At 54.0% G+C, this 27,181-nt stretch overlaps 1 protein-coding gene and 1 long non-coding RNA gene across 14 annotated transcripts in view; one reads left to right on the top strand and one right to left on the bottom strand.

The window, feature by feature from the left end:
• FAM178B (family with sequence similarity 178 member B) overlaps window positions 1-27,181 on the top strand; it is a 115,961-nt gene that overhangs the window by 88,403 nt on the left and 377 nt on the right. For 3 of the 12 annotated variants that reach the window (XM_039232455.1, XM_039232453.1, XM_039232460.1), the window contains 4 exons: window positions 2,748-2,835; window positions 9,901-10,026; window positions 24,506-24,583; window positions 25,137-25,289. In XM_039232455.1, coding sequence (XP_039088386.1) covers window positions 2,748-2,835; window positions 9,901-10,026; window positions 24,506-24,583; window positions 25,137-25,289 — 445 coding nt within the window. Of the gene's footprint in view, window positions 1-626; window positions 646-1,138; window positions 1,293-2,151; window positions 2,184-2,747; window positions 2,836-6,727; window positions 6,876-8,020; window positions 8,132-8,639; window positions 8,705-9,229; window positions 9,264-9,900; window positions 10,027-24,505; window positions 24,584-25,136; window positions 25,290-27,181 lie in introns of those variants that run through there. The other 9 variants (XM_039232461.1, XM_039232459.1, XM_039232462.1 and 6 more) reach the window with 9 other exon arrangements.
• Window positions 7,581-27,181, bottom strand: LOC120232057. 2 transcript variants are annotated; one of them, XR_005528485.1, is made up of 3 exons: window positions 27,003-27,181; window positions 12,483-12,568; window positions 7,581-8,115 (listed from the first exon to the last, which is right to left on the bottom strand). It is a non-coding gene; the product is annotated as an uncharacterized LOC120232057 (long non-coding RNA). The 2 variants fall into 2 exon arrangements; XR_005528486.1 differs by lacking the exon at window positions 27,003-27,181 and adding an exon at window positions 20,511-20,798.

The raw sequence follows: 27,181 nt of genomic DNA, 5'->3' as shown, positions 1-27,181 counted from the left end.
GGGGTCAAGACTAAAGGGAGAGAGGGTCAAGGAGGGCCCCATGGGTTAATGTCAAGTCTTCCAAACAAGAATGGGCCAGGGAGGGGCACCTGTGTCTCAGTCAGTAAGGTGTCCACCTTTGGCTCAGGTCATGATCTTGAAGTTCCTGAGTTCGAGCCCTGCATCGGGCTCTGTGCTGACAGCATGGAGCTTGCTTGGGATTCTCTTTCTCTCTGTTCCTTCCCCACTCTCTCAAAATAAGCACTTAAAAAAAAAAAATGGACGGGGGATGGCTGGCCCCTCCCTGGGTTGCCAGATAAAATATAAATATTGCACGGGAGAAACTTAGGGTAAGCACATTACTCTGTTTATCTATAAGAAGTTCAAATCTAACTGGGCATCCTGTATTTTACTGGCTAAATCTGGCAATCCTGTCTTTCCCTGCTGCAGCTGAACTTCTTTAAGTAATAGTTTTATTGAACTGCAACATACAAACAAACAGAACACAGACCATCAGTGTGTGGCTCAGTGAATGCCCACAAACCAAACACATGTGAAACCAGCCCTCAGGTCAAAAAATGAAATGAGCAGAACCTGCCCACCCCCCAAGCACCACCACTATCCCCGGCTTCCAACAGCTGCTATTTGCCCACTTTTATACTTCATGTAAGTTAAATATAAATTAAATCATACACAAGTAATTCTTTTGTGTCTGGCTGATTTCACATGACACTGTGAAGATCATCTATGCCTTTGGATATAGTTTCCGCTCACTGTCATCAGGCATAGCAGTGAGTTGTGTAGATAGAGCCCAATCTGTGACTGCATTCTGTTGGCATAGCAAGAGTGCACTTCTGCCTCGTGTGTGTGTGTGTGTACGTGTATACCTAGGAGTAGGATTGCTAGGTCATGGGGCAAGCATATGTTCATCTTTAGTAGACCTTACGAAGCAGTTTCTCAAAGTGGATGTACAATTTAAATTCCCTACCTGCTGTGTATGAGCTTCTCCGTTGCCCTACACCTTCACCAGCACCGTGCATTTCCCGTCTTTTTCAGGCTCTTTTTTCTGGTGTATGGTGGTATTGCCAACTGCTGCTTTTTTTCTCTTTCTAATCAAGAGCCTGTTGCTTTGTCGATTCCTCTGAATTTCATGACTCAGTGCTAAGAAAATCAACAAGGCCCCTGTGTCAGCCTGCTCAGCCCCACAGGAGCCGTTCGAGGAGCCATCCGTCCCCCACCCCTGACCCCCGGTTTCCCTTTCACCCAGGAGCCTCCCTCAGGTGCAGCCTGGGCAGCAGGAGGCTCTACCCAGGGTAAGTTGCAATGGAGCCCAGACCACTAAGTGCAGAAGTGGTGGGGCTAGATCCTGCCTCCCTGAAGTACTTGCTCAGTGTTTCCCAGTGCTGCCTATGGCAGGCTGTTCCCAATACCCGCTCAGTCCTGTGTGATGTCCTTCCAGGGAGGTGGCTGAGGGCACCTGTGGGGGTCCCTCCAACAGTGCTGTTACTCTGAGGGCATTTCTCCTCTAAGGAGCTGGATCCAGCCCAAGTGTTTTCCTTCAGGTTCCTCATGTTCCCTCTAGCTTCAGGACGTCTCCCTTGCTTCCTCTGATGGTGGCTCTCTGCAGGAACTGGGGACTGTGGCCACATCAGGGTCCATGCCAGGGGCTGATGTCTACTGCCCATGGGGGGCCACAGTGCATGGAGGTGTAAGAGAGACGTGAGCCTTGTGGTAGAAGTGGGCTGTGACGTGGAGCATGGGCAGAGGAGAGGCCCCTGACCCCTCTTCTCTTCACCCCCTCCAGCCTCCTGGGCCACTCCACCCCAGCGCTCTCCTCTGGTCTCCACTCCCCTCTTCTCTTCTTTTTCTGCTCCCTCCAGCCCTCAAGAACTCATGAAAATCAGAGTCCCGAACATTGGCATCTGAAATCCCCATCAGAGGCCTTCACTTCTAAAGAGAGCAGATAGTAGCCCCATCCGGAGTGAATCGGTTAAGACTGTTTAGTGCTAGACTAACAAGTCCAGCCCAAACTGAATGGAGCCACAGGCACTTCACTGGCTCACATGACCAATTGACCTACTGATTGGCACAGCAGGCTCTGGGTGTGGTCAGAGCTCTGTCCCCATCCTCTCTGATTCATCCTCCAGGCTCTTGCACAAGGAGGCAGGATGGTCACCAGCAGGTGTAGGATCACCTCCTGTCAGGTCAGTGGCCCTGCTGGAAAGGCACACCCGCTGCTGATAACTCCAGCCAGGGCACCGAGGCTACCTGTCAGTGGCTCACGGGCCTACCCTCGGAGGCCCCCGGATGGGGGCAGGTTCTCCAAAGGAAAGTCACTAGATGCTGGGTGAAAAAAAACAAAATTGAGCCCCATTCTCTATTACCCTACATGGGCTAAAAGATTCCAATGCTGCAAAGGACAGAAAAGGCAAAGTTCTGTGCAAAAGCGGCTGAACGTTGCCCATCTTTGTGTGTCCACGGATAAGTATGGATATTGAGAGAGGAAGACCAACTGAGAAGAAAAACCACTGTGCCAGCCTCTGAAATTAAAGTGACTTTAATTTTTTTCCTTTTGTTTATTTTTAAACCTTCCCATCACGTTTTATTGCTTCTAAAATAAATAACCAAAAGAGTAAGCCAGGGAGGTCCGGACAACATGGCTCTCCAACCTTCACCACTCAGAGGGCGTCCTGCCCCCGCGTGGACTTCAAGCCCACCTTCTCTCAGAGCGTCCCACCCCTCAGTGCCTCTTACTCCTTCCCTCACAGGCAGCTTCGAAGCCAACTCAGCCTCGTGGTCATTGCTCGGATGCTGGACCAACAAGAGACGCTCCCTCTCTGGCAAGAGAAGGCCCAGGTGAGTCTTTGCGTCAGCCGGGCAGCATCCATTGGGCCCAGGAAGCCTGCGGGTGGGCAGAGGGCTGTCCTCAAGTCCTGCCTGCACCTGAGGCTTTCCCCAAATGTTGGGGGCCTCAGGCCAGGAGAGCCAGGTTGAGTTTGAATTGTTCACTCATATCCTTGCATTCAACAGTTACTATTTTGTGTGGCTCCTCTGTACCAGGCACTAAGGATAGAGCAGTGAGCTGGGAGCATGAGTTACTTTTATTTTTTATTTAGTTGTCAAATATGCATGACATAAAATTTACCATTTTAATGTTTGGTTTTTGTTTTGTTTTATTTTTTGTTTACCATCATGACAATTTTTTTTAATGTTTTATTTATTTCTGAGAGAGAGAGAGCATGAGCAGGGGAGGGTCAGAGAGAGAGGGAGACACAGAATCTGAAACAGGCTCTAGGCTCTGAGCTGGCTGTCAGCAGAGTCTGATGCGGGCCTCAAACCCACGAACCGTGAGATCATGACCTGAGCCGAAGTCTGACACTTAACTGACTGAGCCACCCAGGCGCCCCCCATCGTGACAATTTTAACTATACCATTCAGCGGCTCTAAGTACATTCACAATGTCGTGCAGCCATCACTGCCTTCCACCTCCAGAAATTTTTTATCCTCCCAGATATGAACTCTGTACCTATTAAACATGAATTCCCATTCCCTCCTCCCTGGCCCCTGCTTATACTACTTTTTATATGTGGAAAAAAAACAGTGAAGGTGAAAACAAACACTACACACTTAAAGCTACTCACGCCTCGTGCCTCTCCTTTTCCAGTGTTAGGCATTCTTGGAAGAGCGAGAGAAGTACAGCCCTGTCGTCTTTCCCCACTCCCCCTCTCTCCAGAAAGCTCTGACGACAGCCTCGGTGCAGCTTGGGGCACTGGGCAGGGGAGGAGGTAGCATGGGTCACGGCCAGCCCAAGGATGGGAGACTGAGCGTGCTCTCTCTCTGCTTCCTAGAAGCTCCCTGGGACTCCAGAATAGTTGCTGGGTGCAGCCAAACCCTCTGGCCTGGCCACACAACACGGGCAAGGCAGTCCCTACAAAGGGCCCTGTGTCTCTATTTGTAGAGGTGTATAGGGGAAGCCTGAGTAATCTTTTGCCCAGAGTGCTGAGAGAATGTTCCAGCACATCCTGGGGCAGCCTGAACAATATAGCTGAGTCTGCAATGCCATGATCGTAGGGCGGGAGCTCAGAAAGCTGACTGGTTGGGTTTGCTTTTCAGAGTGGTCTCGGCCTGGCTTCTGCCCCGGCTGCCCCCTTTGCCATACTCTTCCCCTAGGATTTAGCAGGGCCGGAACTTCTTGTCATTCCAGTTCCTGCTAAAATGTCACCTCCACCTGGAAACCTTTCCTGACCACCCAATCTGAAGTGCACTGGCACCATCACCCTGTTTTAAATTTTATTTATGTTTACCTGTTTGTATTTTCCTCCTGATAGTTTCTTATTTATTTGTTCAGGGTCTTTGTTCACACACACACACACACACACACACCCAACAGCAGCTCCTTGAGTGTAAGGACCAAATGCTTTCAGCTCCCCACTGCCTGTTGGCACCTAGCATAGTTCCTGGCACACATAGGAACTCAGTGCACACTTGTGGAGTGAACATGAGCCTAAGGTTGAGTTCCTGCAGTGTGAAAGAGGGAGTTCCCTTTCCCTGGAGACCTGAGGAGGGGTGGGTGAGTGAGGGGCCTGCACTGGGGTCACTGCACACCGGGGAAAGCCCTATGACAGAGCATCTCTGTGAAGGAGGATGAACCAGTGTCTTAGGGGTGCCAAGCAGTTAGGAGTGGGGGCAGGCAGAGGTGCGGCAGGCAGACAAGACCCAAGTGCTCCCAGTGGGCTCTGGAGGGCAGATGGGGGTCACCAAGCCCCAAGGAGAACAGAGCACAGTGTCAGCAGAGCAGAGGGACAAGGCCTGAGCATCGAGATCAGGAAAGGAAGACGGCCACAGGTGGAGGGGAGGTGCCGCCCCGCTGCAGTGTTTGGAGAGACCAGAAAAGGGTGGCTCGAGGATCAGAGTCAATTTAAGGCTTGGGCTTTGTTTTGATGTGTTTTTTATTGGCTAGAGCCTGGGCATGGGAGATTGAGGGGGGCATGATGGGGATCAGAGAGCTGGGAGGGGAAGTGCTATGGATTGTCTGGCCCAGGCAGGCCCCTGGAGGGAGGCAGTGAACAGTGCTCCTCAGGGTGGGGATGCCACCCCCGCCGGGGGAGAACTGCCCTGGGAGCCCCCCATCTGCTCCCCAGGGCTCAGCCCACCCAGCTCCAGGCCTTTCCAACCAACCAGTCCCCTACATGGCCACCGTGTGCCTATCTGTTCAGGAGACCCTGGCTGAGCACCACCTCTGTGCCAGGCTCTGTGCCAGGCTCCGCATTGGGAACCACCCTCAGAAAAGAGGGTGTGAGCAAGGTAGGCTGAGGGCACAGTGACTAAGTGTGCCCGAGGGCAGTGAAGTGGCTTCCAGAGAAGGTGTCCTGAGCCAGCTCTTGGAGGCTGAGTCAGTGCTTGTGTTGCAGAGAGGAGGGTCTGCAGGCAGGCACCAGCCTCCTGGCGGCTCGGCTCCAGGAGAGGAAGGACCAGCCGGGGCCTGCCCGAGGCCCTCCCCGTGTGTTTCCCCCATCTCTGTGCAGGCCCGGGGCTGCCACGCAGGCCGCCCAGGTCTCCAGGCTGTAGGCGCTCCCCTTTCCAGTCTGGCCTGTCAGACGGATCCTGGCTTTCAAAGGGCCACCGTGGCCCCACAGCCGCCCACATCAAACCCGCATGCCCCCTTTCCCAGCTTCTCCTCCATGTGGCCTGCCTGTGCTGCCTGTTTTTCTCTGCCCTCCTCGCAGGCCGACCCCACACCCTCTGCACACAGCTCCGTGCCCTGGCCCTCCTTCCTTTCCACCATCACATCCCAACCAAGACAGCGGCAGCTAACGCACTGCACAGCATTGGCCGTGTCCCAGGTGCTGTTCTCAGAGCTTACCTCTCATAGGAGTCCAGGCAGTAAAGGGCTGTTACCATCAGGTGTTTCTCATAGATGAGGAAACTGAGGCAGGTGCAGTTAGGAAACTTCTCAGGTCATACAGCTTGGAGCTAAGATTTGACTCCAGAGTCCTTGCCCTCGACCACTGCAGCATGCCATCTCCACTTCTCCAGCCCCTTACTCAGCCCTCATTGTGGTGACAGACCGGGCCACACCTGCCACTTCGTGCTGAAGATGCCCCGCGGCTCCCTTGAGCTTTACTCCTAAGTGGCAGATAGGAGGACAAGGGCTGTCTCTTCTGCTTCCTTCATCGATGTGTAAATGTTTGATAAACCTTATCAATAGACTGACTATGAAGGGGAGTCTAAGGGTTGAGAATTGACTCCCCGAGGAGAGGATCTGGGGTGAGTGCCTGGCCAGAGGCCTCGCAGGCACTGCTGGGCAGGAGGAGCCCCTGACCCCTGGATGGCGTGGCTTTCTGTCTCGGGCTGCAGTCTGAAGCTCTAGAAACAGGAGCTGAAAAACTGAATTGGAGGGATGGGGCTTCTGTAGCTAGTCAACACCCCCCAAAACTTGTATTTCCAAGAGAGCTTCAAGGTCAGGCCCACTTCCTGTTGTCCCTGGGAATCCTGGGATGATCCCAGAAACAGCAGGGCTTTGACCTCATGCACCAGTATGCTCCAGACATTGCTCAGGGCACTGAAGACACAGCCCCAAACAGAACTCAGTCCCTCCCTTGTGAAACTCATGCTCCCCGGGGGGAGATGGACACAGGCACCAAGAAGCAAATATTTGGCATACTACATGGTGATAAGGGCTCTGGAAAAAAATAAAGCCAGATAGATAAAGAGGAGACGGAATGTTGAGAGATGGGGACATGTGTGCACAGAACTGAAGTCCAGCAAGTTTCTTGGAACAGCAAGTGCAAAGGCCCTGGGGCAGGCAGAATTCTCTTAGGTTGGAGGAAAAACAGAAGCCATTATGGCTGGAGCAGAGGACCAAGGACAGAGTAGTAGAAGTTGAGGTCAGACAGGTAAGTGGGGATTCCATCCACCAGAGCCTCAGGACCGTGGTAGAGGCTTTGACTTTCATGCCGAAATGGAGAGCCACTGGAAGGTTTTGATGAGAGGAACAGAATCTGATTCATTAAATATTTTGAAAGGCTGCTGGGTTGAGCGTAGATCATTGCAGTAATCCTGGTAAGAGATGATGGTGGCTTGGCCTGGGGAGATCGTGTTGAAGGTGGTGAGAAGTGTAGGATTCGAGGTGTATTTCCCAAGTACCACCAGTGGGACACGAGATGTGAGAGAAGGAGACCAGGAGGGCTCCGGGATGTAGGTAGCTGGCAGGATGAAGAAGCCCTTTACTGAGATCGGCAAGACACAGGTAGAACAGGTTCGGAGACAAGTTAGCAGTTTGCTTCTTATCCCAGGCCATCTCTTGCAACACAGCAAACCTCTTCTGTCAAACCACGTCTTCCACTTTGGAGTCTGGAGAACATGGGCTTTAAGTGGCCAAAACGGAGGAGGACAAGGGTCTGCATCTCCTAGGGAGAGGCTGGCTGCAGTCCTGCCCTGCCCTGCGTTCATTCGTTTGTTTAATGAGTGCTAATGAAACCTACACCGCACGCCAGGTGCTGTGCTGCACAGCTGGGGATGCTGCAGTGAACGAAACTTGCCCTAGGAGGCCTTACCTTCTAGTGAGGGAGGGGGGACAGGTAATAAACACAATAAACAGGTAAATTACATGCCATGTTAGGAGGTGGTAAATGTGATAGGAAACAAAAATAGTTCAGGGCGAGGGGATCGGGAGGGGTGGGTGGTGTGGACGGCAGCGTAGACAGGGAGCTGGGGCTGGAAGAGAGACGGGCAGCTGTGCGTGCCTGGTCAGAAGGCCCAGTCAGAGCACAGGCTGCAGGGAGCAGCAGGGCCTCTAGGGCTGACACTTAAGACCCTGGCCTTGTCCACGGGGCAGATAGAAGCACTGTCAGGGTCCGGGCACAGGAGTGACCAGCCATGCGGACAGATGCCCGGCTGGAGCTCCTCTTCCCCTTCCTCCTTCCAGGCGGACTGACGAGACCAGTGGAGGCCTGCCTTCTTGGGTGATCATTTGCCTCTTGCCTGGAGGTGTCTGTCCTCATGGGCCGAGTGTTTGTGGAGACAGCTTCCAGCGGTGGGGGTGAGGTGGGGCGGTGCAATGTCAGGTCCCGGCCCTGCTGGGATGCACACGGTCCAAATATGCCCTTATCCCCGCGAGGGGTGTGGCTGCCAGAGCTGGAAACAAAAGAGGGTAAGCAATCAGAAGGCCACAGCTTGCTGCGCTGAGCAGGGCGAAGCCGTTTTCACGGGGAGGAAAAACATAGGAGCTATGGCGCTGCAGTTGTGTGCCCTGCCCCAGCCCTGGCTCCTGTACAGGGAGGGTCCTGGGGCGAGGCTGGCTGCCTGAGGACTGCTTCTGGGGGTGTGGGCTGCAGAGCCTGGCCCCCGTGCTTGCACAGCTGTGATCCCCGAGCAGGCAGGGCCCTTTTGGAAACTATCCCCAGCCTTGCAAGGCCTGAGCCAAACAGCACGGCTCTGGTTTTGGTGAAGCTCCAGATGGTGCCTCTCTTCGCCCAGAACCTTCTCTCTCTCTTTCTGTCTTTCCCTGTCTCTCTCTCTCTCTCTCTCTCTCTCTCTCTCTCTCCTCTTTCCTCTTTCCCTGCCTCCTCCTCTCCCTTCCTAAAGGGATGAGACACTAGGCCAAGAAGACCTGGCCCCCATCCAGGAGCCAAGGCCTCAGGCCTGTCTCCTAGCCCTCAGCCCAGCTGCTCTTGTGGGCTGTCTGAGCCTGTGGCCGGCTGAGGTGCTGAGCAGGTGTCTGCGGGTGAGTCGGCGGGGCGGGGCGGGGAGGAAGCCAGGTGTGCCAGGCAAGGCTGGGCTCGAGCAGGGAACCGGGTCAGGGGCTCAGGCCTAAGTCCTTCTGGCCAGCCTACACCTGCTACATCTAAAAAGACGGTGCCTCTGTGAACTCCCCTGGCTCTGCTTCTTTGATCAGCAGCCCCCCTTTCCCAGAGTCACACATGGCCCCAGTGGGGCCAAGGACTCAGGAACTGCCTGCCTTTTGCCTCTGGCCGCAAGTTAGCTCCAGGGCAGCAGCTGAGCCCAGGCTGCCCAAACCAGGTGCAGGGCCTGGGCCAGGAGTGGCTCACTGCAGACACCTGTGGGGCCCTGTTTCTGGGAGGGGTGGGGGCACTCCCATTTGTGCAGGGGGGAATGCAGTTTACACGGGTGGTGGGGCGGCTGGCAGATTAAGTGACATATCAACCAAATGCAGCGTGTGCACCTTGTGGGGAATCCCCATTCCAACAGCCCAACTGGTGAAGATGTCTTTGAGACAATCAGAGAAAACTGAACATGGTGTGAGACCACATAAGGAATTCTTGGTAATTTTGTTGGGCAGGAGAATGATGCTGTGACCATGCTGGGGAGAGAAATCCTTATCCTTTTCGGTTAGAAGCTCTTTATGGGTAAAATGATACAATGTTTGGATTTGCTTTAAAATCCTCTGGAAGGAAAAGGGCGGGGGCGGAGAAATGGGGGCAGGCAGAAAGATGTAGAGCGAGCGGCAGTCATTAGAGGGGGCGGCCTCTGCTCCTGTGTAAGCCTCTCCAGTCCCCACAGCAAGTTCAGCAAAGAGACAGACACGAGAGGCCTGAGCAGCAGCTCCGAGTGGGAAGGATCTTGCCCTCTTTGCTGGCCTTCGTTCTTCCAGCCCCGAGTGCTTGCTCCAGGGAAGTGGATCAAACAGCCAGCCTACAGAGATCTTAGTTCGTTCCTTTAAGGGAAGGCTGGGCCTGTGCTAGGCACCATGTGCATGCATGGGCCTCCTCTCCTGGGAAGAGGGTGTGTGGTTGTCTCCATTTTGTCTTGGGCTCCAAGAGGCCACACAGCGTGTCGGTGAGAGGTGGAGCCACGTCGTGGAAGCTGGTGGTCTGGCGCCAGAGCCCACGCGCTGACCTGCTAGTGCCAGCCGAGTGTCCTAGGCACCCACTGTGTGACGGCCTCTCTTCTCCTCCCTAGCTGTCTTTGCTCGGCCAGCTTCTGAGCTTCATGAGGCCATCATCCCTCAGACAGTATCTGGGCTCTGAGACCTTGCCACCCTGCCAGGAGCAACAGCCAAAGACCAGTGCTGAACTAGACCACAAGGTGAGCACACAGCACCTGCCTACCTCAGCCAGGGCGCCACACCGCCCGGTAGAGGGGAAGGCAGAGCTGTCCACACTGCAAGCCTCTAGGGCCTTCTTGCTGCCAGTCCTCCTAAAACCCCAGGGCCTTTACAGTTCCAGCAGGCTGCCTCCCTCTGGTGAGAGGAGGTGCTCACCATCCCCGCATAGCCAGTCATTAGGGCCCTTGCCAGTGCCCCTCACAGAGGCTCAGTGGGGCGCTGTGTGCACAGGCACGAGTCCCCCTGGCCCTGCTCCTGGGTTTTGCTGCATTCTTTATGGTCCCATATGGATTTGCTAGCTGTGGGGTGCTCTGTTGTCTTACAGCACAGTTTACAGAGGATGCAGGGGCTAAAATAATGCTAGTGAGGGAAGTGGGGCTGGGAGGGAATGTCGAGATGTGACAGCCATTCTGTGTTCCTAGGGCAGAGCTGGGTGCCTCCTCCCTGTTATTCGCTGTGGTTGCCACTGAGGCTGAGGCCTTGGTCTTTCCTCAGTTCTTCTTAGTTGACTTCCCAAACATTGCCCAGCTTTCCCAAAAGCCATGCTTTGCTGGGAATCTGGGGCAAAGAGGTACCCGGAGTCTGCAGGTTGTGGGGTTTGGAATAATGAAGCCTATGGACCCTTGGGGTGAACGTCAGGCAGGGGCAGTGGTATAGGGGTGTAGGGGTTTCCGAGTGGGAGCCCCAAGCCTGGCTCTGGGAGGTGGGGAGGGTGGGGGTTGTGTGTATCTCAGTGAGCTCCCCTATCCCTCGAGGGATGAAGAGTAGAGATAGAGATCTTCCTAATTTAGGAAAGTGGTAATTCCAAATCTCACTCGGAGGTTGGGTGTTGATGATCCAGAAGTCCACCCTTTGGGCATTGCTTTGCAAATCAGATAAATGAATTAATTTACTTAATGAACACAAATGAACCATTAAGAAGATATGATAATCCCAGGTGTATGTGCCTCTTCTGGAACATGTAGGTAAGGTTATCTTTTAGCTGTGCCTAACATTAGTGCATTTACGAGGCTTTTGCCTGCCTTCCAGGAGAATGTGAGCTGTGTGCCTGCCCTGTTCTCGTTCCCCATCTATTTCCTAGGAAATGAGCTGGTTGTGGAGGCTGTGTTTGGATGTTCCAGGGCCTCTAGAAGGGAGGTGGAGTCAGCCCATGGGCAGGAAGGGTCTGTCTGAGCAGGACACAAGGGGCAGGCAGGGCCCAGGCTGGGCTAGGGGAAGGAAAAAGGAGAGAGGAAGAAGGGGCAGTGGTAGCGGAAATGATCTGCCCAGCGAGGAGTGTGCGTTGCAGACACTTTGGAGGCCACCCTGTGACTGCACCCAGCAGAGTTAGGCCTGCCAAGCCAAAGGCTTCCACTTGGCTCCTTGCTTTTCGTAGCCCATCTGGTAGCAACTGTCTTTTCAGCAACCAGGAAAGAAGAGGAGGAAGCGGGCTGAGGGGATCCTTTATTTTGAGCACTGTTCTCATGCATATAAAGGGAGCTGTGTCCCCCTTGTCAGGTGCCATATTGGAAATGACCCGTTGGCCTGGAAACATGGAGGGGACGGTATGTCTCAGCAGGGTGTCCCAAAAGTGTAGGGTTAGGGTGTTGGCCCAGCCCAGGGCAGCGAAGGGGCACATGGGTCTGAGGGCAAGTGAAGGGGACACATGAGGCCAATGCAGTTCTCCAAGGCCTTTGCTGCAGCTTGAGCCCACCTAGGATTGACCTGGAGCAGAGGAGGGAAAGGGCACTGGCCTGGGAAGGGGAGGAGGTGGGGCTGGTTCCGGCACGCGGGTCTGCACAGAAATGGGAAGAATTCCCGTCCCCCTGGGCGGGTGCTGTGCTGACCACGAGGGGCCAGGTGGGGCAGGTTCCCGGCTCCCACAGCCCAGCCCTGCTCCCACCTTGGCCAACTGACTCCTCATTAGGCCCAAGGATGTTTCATCTTCAAAGGTGATCAGGCTACTCACCAGCCAAAAAGAGCAGCGGCGTCACCCGCCCTGTTTTACAGGGAGTGGTGGTCTGGGCCTGGGCTGAGCCTTTCATCCCGAGAGCTCAAAGTCTTTGGCTTCCTTCCCTCCAGACACAGTGGGGAAACTGAGGCCAGAGTGAGCATGGCCCCAGGCAACCTAACCTGGAGGAAATAGGACTTTCCCAGCCCTTGGGGCAGCAGTGCTGAGCCCCATCCCCCCAGGCCCTGCTCACCCCCCAGTCTGGGAGATTTCCTGTGAGAGGCTGGGTGACTGCCCTCCTCCAGCCCTACAGATAAACACTTCTGCCAGGCTCCCCTCCCCCTGCTCTCCCCACCTCCTCCTTTGCAGGGGGCGGGGCGTGGTTTGGCCCAGTCTCCTCCCTCTCCTAGGAAGCTCCCAGCCTTCTTCCCCTCCCTGCCTTGTCCTCCCGAGGCTGGGAGTGCTGCTGACTGGTGCCCCAGGGCTTGACTTTCTCTTCTCACTTACCCTGTGGGTTTGCAGTTGACCCTTTACTTGTTGATGTCCCCAGCTGGACCACGGGCACAGCCGGGGCTTCTCGGGAGGGCATGGCACTAGATGAGTGAAGGAACGAATGAATGAATGCAACCTGAGTTCCTCTCCCCCTCCCTGAACTCTTTTCTGCCACCCCATTCTGGCCATCCAGCCTCCTGCCTCGCTTCTCGAAGCCTCCCTCCCTCCGCGTGCTCTCTGACCAGCCTCTGCTTGTCAGCCGCCTTGTCTCTTAGAGTCCTTGTGTCTATAAGGCCACAAGGGTTTATAGCCTGCACTTCTCGTGATGGAGGTCCTTGACTTCAGAAGTGTTACCTGCCTGTGAGAGAACCAATGAGGGCACATTGTTCGTAATTATAAGCTAGTGAGATTGCTGCCTGGGAAAGCTAACCACCAAGAACAACAAAAAGCAGCAACATGGTCCTGCTGCAGCCCTGCAGGGAGGCCGGAGGGGAGGCCACAGGAGGGCTCCTGCCCTGGCTGTTTGCCCTAGATGGGTCAGGGCACAAAGTGTCCTAGCAAATCATGGCAGAGCTTGTGTCCAATAGGAAATTCTGACAAAAAAGGAAGAAAGGATTCTGCTTCCTAACGAGGTGATTAGAACACATCGAGCAATCTGAAGTGCTCTCGATGAAGGAAGGATTGGTTGGCCCCTTGGTGGTTATCACTGGCCCTGTGCTCACTGGGTTTGAGCAGGGCTCTCCCAGAGGAGAATAAACATGGAGGCCGGAGTGAGGCATGGGGGTCTGAGACAAGCCCCCGGAGAGGCTGTGCCCATTCAGCTGAGAGAGGTGTAGAGGATGTTTTCATGCAGGAAGCAGCTCCAGAGAGCTGGCCTCCCAGTGCCTCCCTTTGGTCCTTGGGTACAAGTTCAGTAAGAGACCAGTGTCCCTCCCCCCCGCCCCCCGCCCCAGGCCTCTGTGTGAGAGACTATTCTTTTTTTTTTTTTTAATTTTTTTAATATTTTTATTTATTTCTAGGAGAGAGAGAGAGAGAGACAGCGTGAGCAGGGGAAGGTCAGAGAGAGAGGGAGTCACGGACTGAAACAGGCTCCAGGCTCTGAGCTGGCAGTCAGCACAGAGCCTGACGCGGGGCTCGAACCCACGAACCGCGAGATCATGACCTAAGCGAAAGTCGGACGCTTAACCGACTAAGCCACCCAGGTGCCCCTGTGAGAGACTATTCTGACTGCTCTGCAGACAGACATGTGACTGGATGTGATTTGCTGCCGTCCCCTCAAAGCGAACCACTCAGCTTCTAACCCAGAACCGGGAGTTTCCTTTTAGCTGACTTCCGTGGACCATCTTGGGCCAGATTTTGTCTAGCTGCATTCTGCCCAACCTCAGAGTGTTGGCCTATTCACTTTTATTGAGATTATTGATGTTTTGGTCTTGTTAGACCTGCCATTGTATGTTCTGTTTCTATTTACCACACTTTCCTGCTGTTTCTTATTCCCCCCCCCCCCCCCCCCCCCCCCCCCCCCCCCCCGCCCAACCTCTCACCCAGCCCTTTGCTGTAGTGAAGGAACTTTTGTTGTTCCATTTTTTCCCCTGGGGTTTTGGAAGGTCTACAGAACCAGAATCTTTATAGTGGTGTATAAGATTTTCCCCAGTTTGGATAAATTTGGAATCTTGGACACAACTGTCATTGGGAAGAAAACAGACGTCCACAAAGGGGGATGTCCCAGAGTTGGAGCTGCATTGAGGCACCAGGAGCTGGGTTCCTGTCTCGTCCTCCTGGGCATGTCCTCCATGCAGCCTGATGAGTGTCCTTGTGGGGCAGGCAGTGTGGGGCCTACTGAGGGCTCTGCATCTGTGATGGTCCTCATCTCCCCCCCGGGGGGTGGCAGGCGCTGCGGGAGGCCCCACCACCCAAAGCAAGCCTGAAGACTGCAGGTAGCTCCAGCCAGCTTCCTCACCATACACAGCACTGGCTGTCTGGCTCTGTGCGTGTGAGGCTTGGGGATGGCTTGTGTATTAGAGAAGTGTGCGTGTAGAGAGTTGATTTTATGCGGGGGCGGGGGAGCGCTCCAAGCTTGAGTGATGCTCTGGTAAACAGACTCTGCCCTGGCCCACTAGACTCCTTTGAGCTCATTCCTGGGTCTCTGCACATCTTCTGCAGAGGGTGTGGGCTTGCCCGTTTGTGTGTGTGTCTGTGTGTCTGTGTCTGGGTGCATGCGTGTATGCCTGTGTGCATATGTGTTGTGTGGATGTCTTTATATCTTTGTGGTGTGCCCCCGTGTTAATAGCGTTGACAAACAAGTTTTACTGCTTTTGCTCCTGCTGCAAAGGCAGCTGGTCTGTCCCTGTGTCGGTAACCCTGCCAAGAGCAGCCTGAGAGACTGGGGTGTGGTTTGGGAGGTTGTGGGGAGTGGGCAGAAAGGGTGCCGCTAAGCCCCGGCAGCTCATACCCCCTCAGGCTTGGCTGGAGCACAGGCCCCTCACTCTGGGTCACCCAGAAGCACAGGTAGAACAGGAGCCTCTCCACCCCCCCACACTCCCCACCTTCTCACCTGCAGGTGCCCATCCTTATTTCCTGCCCCTCACCCTACACCTTAGGGAGAGTCATACCCACAGGGCTGGAGACCTTGGTCAGGGCAAGATTAGGGTGGGTTAGGAAGAAACCAACTAGTTGTGAGAAACAGAAAACAAAAGGACACCTGGGTGGCTTAGTCAGTTAAGTGTCTCACTCTTGATCCTGGCTCAGGTCGTGGTCTCACGGCTTATGAGTGTGAGCCCCACATGGGGCTCTGTGCTGACAGTGAGGAGCCTGCTTGGGATTCTCTCTCTCCCTCTCTCTCTGCTCCTGCGCTCATACACACACACATACACTCACTCTCTCTCTCTCTCAAAATAAATTTAAAAAAAGAAACAGAAAACAGATATTCAAGAATCCTGAGTTCTTTCCTGCCTAGTCTGTAGTCGGTTCCTCCTTACTTACTCCAAGGAACATTAAACATCTTTTTGAAATAAACTTCAAAGAGATGGCCTCTGGGAAGCTGACCGGAAGGGGTGATCCAAGCATCAGTCCCAGGTCACACCCACCTAGGAGGCTGTTGTGCCTCTTCAGAATGGCTACTTCTGAGCATCTGATGGCCACATGGGGCCCAGGCCCAAACCATCCTTGTTTGGGTCCTGGGAACTCTGGCTTCCTTGCAAGTGTATGAGCAGGGCTTGAAGTGACAGAATTAAAGCTGGGAGGAGGGCAGGCTTGGATTCTTCAGGCAGCTTCTGAACCTGCTCTCTGCCCCAGGCCCAGCCCTTCTGTGACCCATGGGGGTCCCTCCCTCAGGCCCATCCCGTACCCCATGCAGGGTGACTCATCTGCTTCTGGCCTGACACTCTTTCTCTTCATCTTTTGAGTCCTCCTAGACTACCTGTGATTGTCTTCCTCCCATTCTCACATAAGAAAAGGCAATTCTGAGTGCCTGTCCCATCACATTCAGCCCCTCTGTCAGCAGACCCTACTTCCTGCCTTTAGCTTTCCTACTGCAAGTCAAACCACACCATTTGATTCCAGGCAGGGGACATCTTTCCCAGAAATCCTGGGAAATGTGAGATGTCAAGCCTCCATTCTCTTTGTTCCTGCTGTTCCTTCTTCCCGCCAGTGCCTGGCCTGTCTTCCCTGTACTTGGATTCCCATGGTCATTACAGTCGGTTCATTTGTCCCATGGCCTGTCCACACATTGCTTCACACAGCTAAGTAGAGTGACCTTTGAGGATCGGGTCCAGAGTCAATCTCAGCCGCATCCCACTGCTCCCACTGAAATGGCAGCCCTGAAATGGCAGCCTTTGGGAGGAACCCTTTCCCACTTCCCCTGCATCCAGCCCCTCCCACTGGTCTCTCCTCCTGGGCTCTACCTTCTAGGGAACAGTGCCTTCTAAGTCATCACCATGCAGTATAGGGAATGGGAGGCTGGGACACTGATAAAGGAGGGAGCAGGATGCTGAGTACCCCCAAACCTTAGATGCTCATGGCCTGGTCTGCAGCCGTTGGTAATGGCCCTACTCTCCAGTATCTGTGGGAAGTATAAGGACAGTGCTTTCTAGGTTCTTCCCACTTCAGCACACCAGGTGAACTCACCAGTTCAGTGAGTGAAAGAGAAAGATAAGAAAGAGCAGAAGCTTTTGAGGAAACGGTTTTTGAGGAGGTCACTACTCTCTGCAGCCTCTCCAGCCCCTGGAAGCTGGCCATGCCAACACCCTGGCTGGTTTCAGTGGCTCCCTCCAACACTGGCAACCCACATACTGATACGCATGTGCATGACCGGCCCTCAATTCTCAAACATTAGCAGTGAGAATCTTGTCCTTCTCTGGGTAGTCAGCAGAACTGGGTTTCCGGTCCACATACCCCTGGGGTCAGGGTCTCTCATCCCAGCTGGAGGAGCAGGAAGAGCCAGCCAATCCCCCCTTGTCATCTCCCCTACCCCCCACGGCCAGCAGGAAACCAGAAAGGAAGGGTGAGCTGGGTGGGAGCAGTCTAGCAATGGTCTGCCTACAGCCCCTCATTCCTCCCACCAGAGGACACAGGAATGGGTCAGATGCTTTGAGATAACCTCCCTGTAGCAGATCCACAGGAATTAAAAGCCCCCAGTCTTTCTGCTTTTGTCCCAACTCCCATCTCTTTCCTACTCCTGCTCCACTATGCCAGAGGCTCCCAGTTCCCTCCCCATCCTCAGTACCAAGAGTAGGTGGCCAGGGCTGCTCAGGGTCCAGTTTGGGATAAAGCTTAGAATTCCTCTGTCTGTCTTGGGTGTAGGATCTTGAGTCTCTGGGTCTTGAGTTTCTGACCCCGGGCAGAGAAGTGTGAGTATTTTCTCTGGACAGCCAGAAGTCTGGGTAAGAGGCTCATATTCTGAGGAATCTGAGCAGGTGGGCACATGCTAGGCCACCAAGATCCTTCAGCAGTCTCCATGGACACTGCCTGCCCATCCATCCAGCAGGGACCTGAGAGCAGCTCTCTAGGCAGTGGCTGATCCCCACAGCTGAGCCAGAAGTCCAGTTCCTGTCCAAACTCTGCTGGCATGTCTCCCATCACCCTCAACTGGCCTCATCTCTGCTCCACGTTTGGGTTCCACCCACTCCTGTGCCTACACCCGCACTTCCATTTACAGAATCAACTGCCTGGCCTTGTACGCTCAAGGGTAAGTGTGGCAGGGACCCTGCCTTTGACTTCTGCTGTCTGGCCTCTCAGCTCTGTGCCTTCAGAGATGCTGGGTGAGGAAGAGGCCTTGCGGCCCTGTCTCATTTCCTAATTAACAGTCATGCATCCTTGTCATTTCCTTCTTGGTAGGACTTATGACCCATGACCTGTCCTGGCCAGAATATCTTCCAAACTCAGCTTTCCGTTGGGCACAGCCCTCTGCTTGCTGCTTTAGTGCTGGCACAAGCCGAGGTCAGGGAGTAACCTTGGAGCAGTAGCAGCATGAGCAAGGGGAGTATGTCATGTGGTTTGCTTGTGGGCACAGGGAAGAAATAGCATCCTAGAGGTGATGGCAGGTGCCACACTCCAGGACCTGTCCAGACGGGATTCACCTACAAAAACGCATCCCCTCTCATCTTGTGTTCTTGTGGACGTACCAGCTGGACAGGGTTTGGCTCTCTCACCAGGCTAAGGCTCTTGGCCTGGGGCCTACAGGTGGCCCTACCTTAGGATTACTCGTTACTAATTATTGTTGTTATTTGCCCATCCTGTGGTAGACTACCCGGACCATGCCCCTGGGGCTCAGGCTTGGGGCCCTGCTCCCTGTCCCAGGGGTGCGGTCTCATCTTCTCCTGGTCCTACCATGAGCAGGCTCTTGGGCCCCCGCTGTGCAGTGCTGTTCTTTCTGAAAGGGGGTGTCTTCAGTGTTAACTCCCCTTTATGAAAAACACACACGCACAGAGCTTGTTCAGCCTTAGGGAGAGAGTGCAGACATCTGCTTCAGACCTAACCCTTCCTGGAGACGGTTATGTAGTTGGGGGACCTCTCCAAGCTCAGCTTCCACATCTGCTCAAAATGAGAATCATCAGGCCTCTCTGGGAGCCCTGCTGGGTCAGGGCACTCTGAAGTGGTGTTGTAGGTTTAAATTTAATTTAGAAAAGAAAGAAAGAGAATTCGTGGAGGCCCAGCCCTAGCCTTGGGTCTGAATTGTGCCCTGGTAGAGCAGTGCTGCTTCAGCTTTTCCCAGACTAGATTAGTTCTAGACCTGCAGCATGTGTGCGTGCATCTGTCTCCAACCTAGCAAGAGCTGTGAGTGGACCGACGGGTGACAGTGCTGGGACCTGTGCAGAATTCTCCCCCTGGGTTCCATCGTCAGGCCCCCCGGACAGAGCTGAGAGCAGCCTAGCCAGATTGCAGTTGAATGCAGGTCTTGTGAGCATAGAGAGGAGACAGCAAAGGAGGCTGCTCTGGGCTCCTGGCATCCCAGGCAGGGTAGCTGGTAGCCGTAGGCATTCAGGGCCAGCTTCCTGGAGGCCATGTCCTTTGGGTCAGTCTTGGTTTTCCCCAGCAGGTGTTCCTGAGTCAGACTTTGTTCCCCAGGCCCCACCCCCAGCACCCCAGCAGCTGCCCCAGAATCTGCTCCCACAGGATGCCCACCCTGCCTGGCAGCCTCCGGAGGGCTTGGTTTGGAGACTTGCCTAGGGTAAGCCTGGATCCTTGATCGTGACTAGAGGCGGGAGAAACCATAATGTTCTGGCCAGAGCGAGTGGCTTCCTGGGAGATCCTCTGCCTCTTTTCTGCCCATTTTGTGTGTGTGTGTGTGTGTGTGTGTGTGTGTGTGTGTGTGTGTGTAAGTAAATAAATAACCCAGGCCATAGCCTTCTCCCTTGGCATTAGCTGGAGGGGAATTTTCTAAAGGATGAAGTTCCTGGGAAATGTTCACCCTTTTTTCCTTTCGTCTTGTGACGAAAGTGCTACAAATGGAGACTTGGCTGATGGTTCCCGGGGTCAGAACTAGCTGGATCCGAAAAAGAAGCCATCTACTTTCCCCTCCTCCTGGGAGGGTGACAGGCCTTCTCTCTCATCCTTGTCCTCCTTCCCAGGGGGAGGGCAGGGCCTGCCTTCAGGCTCTAGAGCCAGGAAGGAGGCATACTGCACAGCAAAGAACTTCCCAGAAAAGTTGGCCCGCCACACTCTGGGGAGAGACCCAGAAAACGAAAGCTACAGGCCTTGCTGGCAGGGGACAGTCTCATCGTGTCCGCATTGGGTTCAGGCACGTCTCACTCTTTGCTCTCAGACTCTGCCTTTCCCCAACTTGCTGACTGAGGTTTCCCTAGATTCCATTTTCCATAGGGACTTCCCAGCCTCCACTGACACCCTGTGGGGGGAGGAGCTGTGCCACCTGAGCTGGTGAGGGCCCATTCTTCAGATCCTGAAGGCTGGAGAAGCATAGCACCTCCCACCCCCACCCCCAAGGAGTGTCTCTGCACTGCCCTTTAACCCTGAAGCCACATTGACTTCTACCCGCTCCAGGCACACACACACCCTTAGGGAATTGGAAGTGCCTCAGGCTGAGGAAAGGGCCACCTTGCGTTTCCAGCTGTGGAGGAAATGGGAGCAGGCAGGGGGCCTTGGCATCTCCGTGCACCCGCCCAGCTGCTACATGGCCCTGGCCCAACTTCCCTTCCCTGTCTTGAAAGGGCAGACAGCCCCATGTCTCCGTGGTGTCAGCCGGGACAGGAACGGGCTTGCTAAGTTCAGGAGCTGGCCATGGTGTGACTGGAGCAGGAAACGCAGCTCACACACCTGGCTGTTTACTCTGCGTCCTCCATACTCCGGAGAAGGGCCCGCTTTCCCCACCCCTGCTGGTGCCCAGGGCCTGCGTCTCAGAGGAAGGAGGCTCAGGTGCAGCCCCCTCCTTCCTAGCCAGAGCCCCAGTTTCTGCTAATGTCTGCTTCTGGAACCTTCACAGAACAGGGCAAGAGAGAGGAGTCTGGGAAGGGTGGTGTTCAGCAGAAGCCATGCATGTACCCAGTGCCACTGTCTGTCCCTTTTTCTGGATGAGCTCAGATTGTCTCTTACCTGTCCTCAACGCCTGGTTCACAGGTGGGTCTCGGGGGAGGGAGAGGTCCAGATGGGCTGGGCGCTTCCCATACTGTATGAAACCTTTCTTTTCCAAAAATACTACTATAAAAACTGCTGTCTTTGTGGCGATTTCTATGCACCCGTTGAATCACCTCCCCTTACGCTGGATCAAAGTCTTCCTTGAAAGGGCCTCCCCTCAAAGGTCCAAGGGATCACTTCTAAGTTCAAGGAAGAAATGCACTCAGCCCTCCTTGCAGGTAATGGGTAAGGTTTGGGAAATAAGCTTCTAAAATGTGGTTAACAGAGGCCTATCTTCAGGACTACCATTTCCTTCTTTTTATTCCTGCCTCCTCCCCGCAAAAAAACACATGTTCAGAATAGTTTTCCTGGGATTTTCCCTCTAGATTCAGTGATGGGAATCAGCGTAAGACTCAAGTTGTGAAACCCACACACGCACACACGTACTCCCAGGCTGCTCTTTTCTCTCACTAAATCCCCCACTGCACAGATTTTCCTCCAGGGTGTTCCTCAGATCCTGGACCCACCTTCACTCCACCTCCCTCCTAGAAGATAGATTCTTTGGGGGAATGAAGGGGGAGCAAGATTGCCTGAAACCTCCTGGGGCAGAGACTGGCCTCTGTACCAATTCCAGAGTGGCTCCAAGATCCCTTTTAGCCCAGGGCTTTGTACACAGTACAGAGGCCTCTGAAATGCAGAGATCTCTCAGATAGGCGTCTTTCCCGGCCTTCCCCTGACCAGCCCATGGCTCTGTGGCCCTTGGATATTTTCTTTGGCAACTCTCGCTAGCAGCTTGTTCAGTGCCCTCTCAAAGAGGGGCCTCAGTCCTAAGAGCACTGCTCCTTTTCAGGGTCATGTCTCTCTACCCTAAACCCAAAAGGACCAGTCAATAATAACTGGTATTGTCTTATTTAAGATTAATTTTAAAAATTTAATTGTATTTGGGTTATCCGAATAAAGAACATACATTTTAGAAAAATAACCTTAGAAAAGATGAAGAGTGTCCTATGTGAGAAGTAAGGGAGATGACTCATTTTCAGAAATACCAAATAAAAGCTGTGCTGTCTACTTAACAGGTTTACAACCTATTGGAAATATGTAGAACCCCACTTCCCGACAGCCAGCAATGGAGTCCCAAACCCTTAGACATTTCCAGGTTCGTCCCCTCACCGTTTTGCAGACTTATTTTCGCAGGCTTTGCAATGAACATGCTCCAGAGAACAAAGGGAGGAGGACTGAAAGTCTCTGCATCACCTCAAGGAACATACAGTTGTTCCAATCAGACTGCTTTTTGCCTTACATGAGCATAGGTGACATCTGGGTAAGGCTGTAACCTCTGTAGTACTCAGCCAATGAGGAACGGGGGGAGGGGCTCGCATGCTAGGAGATAAATAGTCTGCTGTAAGTGCCCCCAGTGTGCCTGTCTGTCACACACCTGCTCTTGCAAGAATGTTGATTAAAGTCTTGCTTCACTGTGCTCGGAGTCTCCACGTCCCTCCTTTGATTGGGTCGGTGGGCTTCTTTCTCACATCCTATAATCCTTTCTGTCAGAGCGCCACATTTTTGCTCTAGTGAATTCCATCAAAACTGATTTAGTGCCTCCTTCCCTGGTGGAATTGGGGGCAGTCTGTTCCCCACAGCCTAACCTCCCTGCTCAAGAGCTTTGAATGGCCTTTACTGCTCATTGTCCAGGCTCTCTGGGCCCAGCCCTATCCTCAGGATGTCCCCTCTGTCCCCCCACTCCAGCCCAGCCAGCCACCTGGTGATCAGTCCCCCAGTGTATCCTGCCTCTGTTTCTTGCATCAGCCCTAGGATCTGTCTGGTTTTGTCATCTTAGCCCAGCCACCACCCCTGCAGGGCCATCTTCACCTCAGATCCTGCTGTTCCTTTGAGGCCTCTCCTAGCTTAGTCACTTCCTCCCTGAAGCCTTCTGAGCTGCATAGCACCCCTCCCCCACCAAGAAAACCTAGAAGGACACTTTCTCCTTTTGATCCATGGGGAAGCTAAGATTTATTATTTGTTGACCAAATGATTGCCTTCCTGAAGTATCCTTTTCTTTTATGTTTGTTTATTTTTGAGAGTGAGGGAGAGACAGCATGAGTGAGGGAGGGCCACAGAGGGAGGGAGACGCAGAATGGAAACCAGGCTCCAGGCTCTGAGCTGTCAGCACAGAGCTCGACCGTGGGGCTGGGACCCACAAACTGTGAGATCATGACCTGAGCCTCAGTCAGATGCTTAACCAACTGAGCCACCTGGGTGCCTCTGAAGTATCTTTTTCTAATGTCTAAGTGTTTGTGGCTGTGTTTTAGCCAAGGTACAGTGTCTGGCACACAGGCCTGCGTCTGCTTTATGGGGGCAGTGGGGGCGGCATGAGCTTTTTTGCCAAGGCTGAGTAGTTAGAAAGAGTTCTGAATGTTCTGAAAGCTGTGGAAACTCCTTAAGACCAGGACAGGCTGGGGAAGGGGAGCCTGTGGGAAGCACCCGGCTTGCAGGCAAGCTCACTGACAAGCCAGCCCAGCTGGGGGATTCAGGCACAGACAGCTGCAGGATCTGACAGGAGCAGCTGGCTTAGAAACTGGATCTTGCCCAACCTGGGGCAGCACTGCCCGGAAGGCACACTGGGGGTCCCCTTGGCTTTCCCCACTGTGTCTTTTCCCTGCCTGCATTGTATGGTGTCGCCCAACCTGTGAGCCTCAGCTGTCGTGCTGAAGAACAGGCTGGGCCCCGGGCACATTAGACGCTACAGGGGAGGGGTAGGTGGCTTCCCTTCTTGGGATTTTGCAGTGTAGTATTTGAGTTCAACAAGACGGTACTCCGTGGTACCATGGTGCCCTCAAAAGTGGTTCTGGCCTCTGCCCTAAGAAGGCTCCTGGATCTGTGCAGAGTGGCTGCTGCTGTTTCTGGGGCACCTCCAGATACTCTAAGAGAGGAGGATGGTATAGAGAGGGAAAGTGGGGGCCCGGGGGGTCTTGGGCTGGTTCTGAGCTCTAGCCCTGTTATCACCGTGCTTAAGCCCTGCTGCCCATCTCTGGAGCCCGCCTCTCCCATCCCAGCTCAGCCTCAGTTAGTTATCAGCCACAGGCACAACAGTGGGGTTGTTTCCTGCCACCCTCCCTATCTTAGACATAGGAGTCTGAAGGGGACAAGGCAACAGGCACCTCTGAGTGGAGAAGGGGTTGCCCTCAGACAGGAGTTCAGAGTGCCAAGAGCAGGCTGTTTTACTCAGAAGCCACGCCTGTCTTTGAGGGTCCTCCCTGTGCCTCACTTGGTCTGCACAGCAGGTGAATGTCCCGTAAATGAATGGGCAGCAAAGGAGTCCAAGGGCATCCAGGGATCAAACCATTCCCTGATCTGATGCAATTGGTCTTTGTCCTCATTGCACATTGCTCCCCCCTCCAACCCTGAGTGTCCAGGGGGCAAAAGTAAGGGTATGAGTTGGAGGATAAGGTGTGTAGATGCTTAACCAAAGCTGTCTCCCATCTGCCTCTCCTCATTTCGCCTGCCTCCTCGGGTCAACGTGGTTTCACTGTCCATAGAAGGCTGCACATCTGTCTGTGCAAGTGTTGTCCTGCCAAGGGGCAAGCTGGACACCCAGGGGCCATGTCTCCACATAGCGAATGGTGGCACCTGGCGTGGGTGGGTGCCTCAGGGAACGGAGCAGGGCCACAGATCCCAGGCAGAGGTCAGAGTGGACAGGTCCCCAGTATGCCAGGACCCCAGGACAAGGCTGACTGGCCGTAGGGGTTTCGGGACGGCAGAGATTAGATTTCTTCTTCTGAATGAAGGGAGGACAGTCATTCATCAGAGAAAGAGCTCTGAGTGAGTGGGTCTATAGCCCTTCTTAAAGACACCTCCTTGGAAACTCACTGGAAGCCCAGTGGTGGGCTGAGTCCCTAACCTTGGCCACTGGGCCTGGGAACAGGAGTCTGGAGGGGATGGAGTTAGGGAAGCCTGTCTCTCTCTGTTCTTTCCAGGTCTGCTACCTGTGCCACAGCCTTCTGACACTGGCCGGGGTGGTGGTCAGCTGCCAGGACATTACTCCAGACCAATGGGTAAGTTACCCAAGAGGCCGAGATGGAGGCCAGCCCACTGTCAGGAGCTGCAAGGAGTGGGAGGCTGAGAAAGAAGAGGGCCAGGGGAGCCAGGTGCCTGCCTTCTCCCAGTGTCCCACGGGGCAATCCTAAGGGATACTGACCCAAGCCCCCAGCAGCTGTTCCTCTCCTCCCCTTCCTGCCCAACTTCTGAGCAGTCATTCAGATCTTTCCCCCTCGGAGTGCCTGGGTGGCTCAGTGGGTTCAGTATCTGGCTCTTGATATCTGCTCAGGTCATGATCTCATGGTCATCTCATGGTCGTGATCCCATTGTCATGAGATCAAGCGCCGCATCAGGCTCCTTGCTGAGTATGGAAGGCTGCTTAGGATTCTTTTCCTCTCTCTGCCCCTCCCTCACTCTCTCTCCCTCTCAAAAGTAAGTAAATAAACTTAAAATATATATTTCAAAAATAATCTCTCCCTCCCTTTCTCTGACTTCATTGTCCCTCCTTCCCTACTATGGATGGGCCTGGCCCATGCTACACCCTCCCCCATGCATACCCCACCCCTGCAGGGAGAGCTGCAGCTGCTGTGCATGCAGTTGGACCGCCACATCAGCACCCATATCCGGGAGAGCCCCCAGGCCATGCACTGGACCAGACTCAAGGACCTGGCAGCCCAGACCTACATCCGCTGGCAGGAGCTCCTGGCCCACTGCCAACCCCAGGTGGTGCCCCCTCCAACCCCCAGCTTAGGAGGGGAAAGAAGTGGTCAGGTGGGCTGCCCAGAGCCAGCAGCATGTCCACCCCCGCTGCAGCTCCTGAGCTCCTGACTGGCAAATGGGTGGAGAAGGCAGCCTGGGGGTTGGAGCCGCCTTGGAGGACCTTCATCATTCTTATCAAGAATCAAATGTCCTGGGGGGCGCCTGGGTGGCTTAGTCGGTTAAGCGTCCGACTTTCGCTTAGGTCATGATCTCGCAGTTTGTGGGTTCGAGCCCCGCGTCGGGCTCTGTGCTGACAGCCAGCTCAGAGCCTGGATCCTGCTTCAGATTCTGTGTCTCCCTCTCTCTCTGACCCTCCCCTGCTCATGCTGTCTCTCTCTCTCTCTCTCTCTCCTAGAAATAAAAATTAAAAAAAATTTAAAAAAAAAAAAAAAAAAAAAAAAAATTAAAAAAAAAAAAAAAAAAAAAAAGAATCAAATGTCCTGGGGCGCCTGGGTGGCTCAGTTGGTTAAGTGGTTAAGCATGGGGCCTCTTGATTTCGGCTCAGGTCAGATCTCCACAGTTCTGGTTTCTGAGCCCTGAGGCAGGCTCTGAGCTGACATTGAAGAGGAGCCTGCTTGGGATTCTCTTTCCCTCTCCCTCTTTCTCTGCCTCTTCCCCAACTTGTGTATGTGCGTGCGCACACACACTCTCTTTCTCTCAAAAGAAATATATATACTTTTAAAAAAAAAGAGAGAAAATCAAATGCCCAGTGTGGGGGGGGTAGTGAGGGAGAAACAGAGAGCCCAACTTCTGGGCAAATGCAAAGAAAAACTTCACCCTAAAGAGCATAGAGCCTGGGCGAGGAGTAGCAGTGAGTAGGCCCAGGAAGGGGCACCTCTGTCTACCCTCTGCCCACTTGTCCTGCAAGCCTGAGGCTGGCCTCCTACTCTATTGGGAGGGACCGTCTCAGTCTGCCCTGGTCCCTCCAATTTCTGAAGCAAGAACCTCCACTCCTGATTTTCCCCAGCTCTCTACGTACTAATACTCATAGGTAATACTTATTGAACTAAGACCCTTTTCTCTAGGAGTCTAGATAGCCCCCATGAGACAGAGGTATTGTTATGGTCCCATTTTGCAGATGAACAAGCTCACCAGAGTCACTGAGAGGTTATAGCTTGCCTCATCAGGCAGGCAGCATGTAAATGTCAGAACCAGGGCACAGATCCAGCCTGACTCCCGAGCCTGCACACTTAAGCACAGCCCAAGCCCTGCTCTGGTAGCCTCTCTTCTGGCCTCTGTCCCTCTGACAGGCAGCACCGGCTGGCTCAGGGGCTCTTCCCTCCCCTAGCCCCCAGCCCTTGATGGAGACAGGCTGGGTCTGGTGAGAATTTCTCCACCCATCTTCCCAATGCTCCTGGGCTCCCAACTTGCCTGTTTTCTGACTTCTCTCTGCTTGTCCTTCCTCCCGTAACCTCTGACTTGGGTCTGACACATTGGCCACAGGCTGTGGCTTGGGTCTCAGATTTCACAAGTCTCTGAGAAAGCTGTGGAGAGCCAACCTCACCCTCAATCCCCAAGGAACTAGATCATACTAGTCTCTGGTGGGGAAAAGCCTGTTTGTCATGAAAAGAAGAAGTGATTCGTGGCCTGGCCGAGTCAGAGGGCTGGCCCCCCTTCCTTTCACACTGTCCTGGGCCTTTGAGCCATGAGTAGAGGGAACCCAGACAGAGCACTCACGTGCTGTGGTGAAGTGGCCTGTTGACCTGCCGTGTCCTCTCTTGGACTGGGAGCCACAGGACTCTTGCAGTTCAGCACCTGGCACGAGGAGCCTGAAGTGGATGTTGATGCTGGAGAGTCTGGGAGCGGGAGCGGGACAGTGGCTACCACCTGGGCCACGGCCATCACACTGTGTTTTT

The sequence above is a fragment of the Hyaena hyaena genome, unplaced genomic scaffold (assembly GCF_003009895.1).
Source record: "Hyaena hyaena isolate Hyena2069 unplaced genomic scaffold, ASM300989v1 scaffold_64, whole genome shotgun sequence".
Taxonomy (NCBI): Eukaryota; Metazoa; Chordata; class Mammalia; order Carnivora; family Hyaenidae; genus Hyaena; species Hyaena hyaena.
Note: the sequence above shows the minus strand (reverse complement) of the source record. Positions and strands in the feature narration are given on the sequence as shown.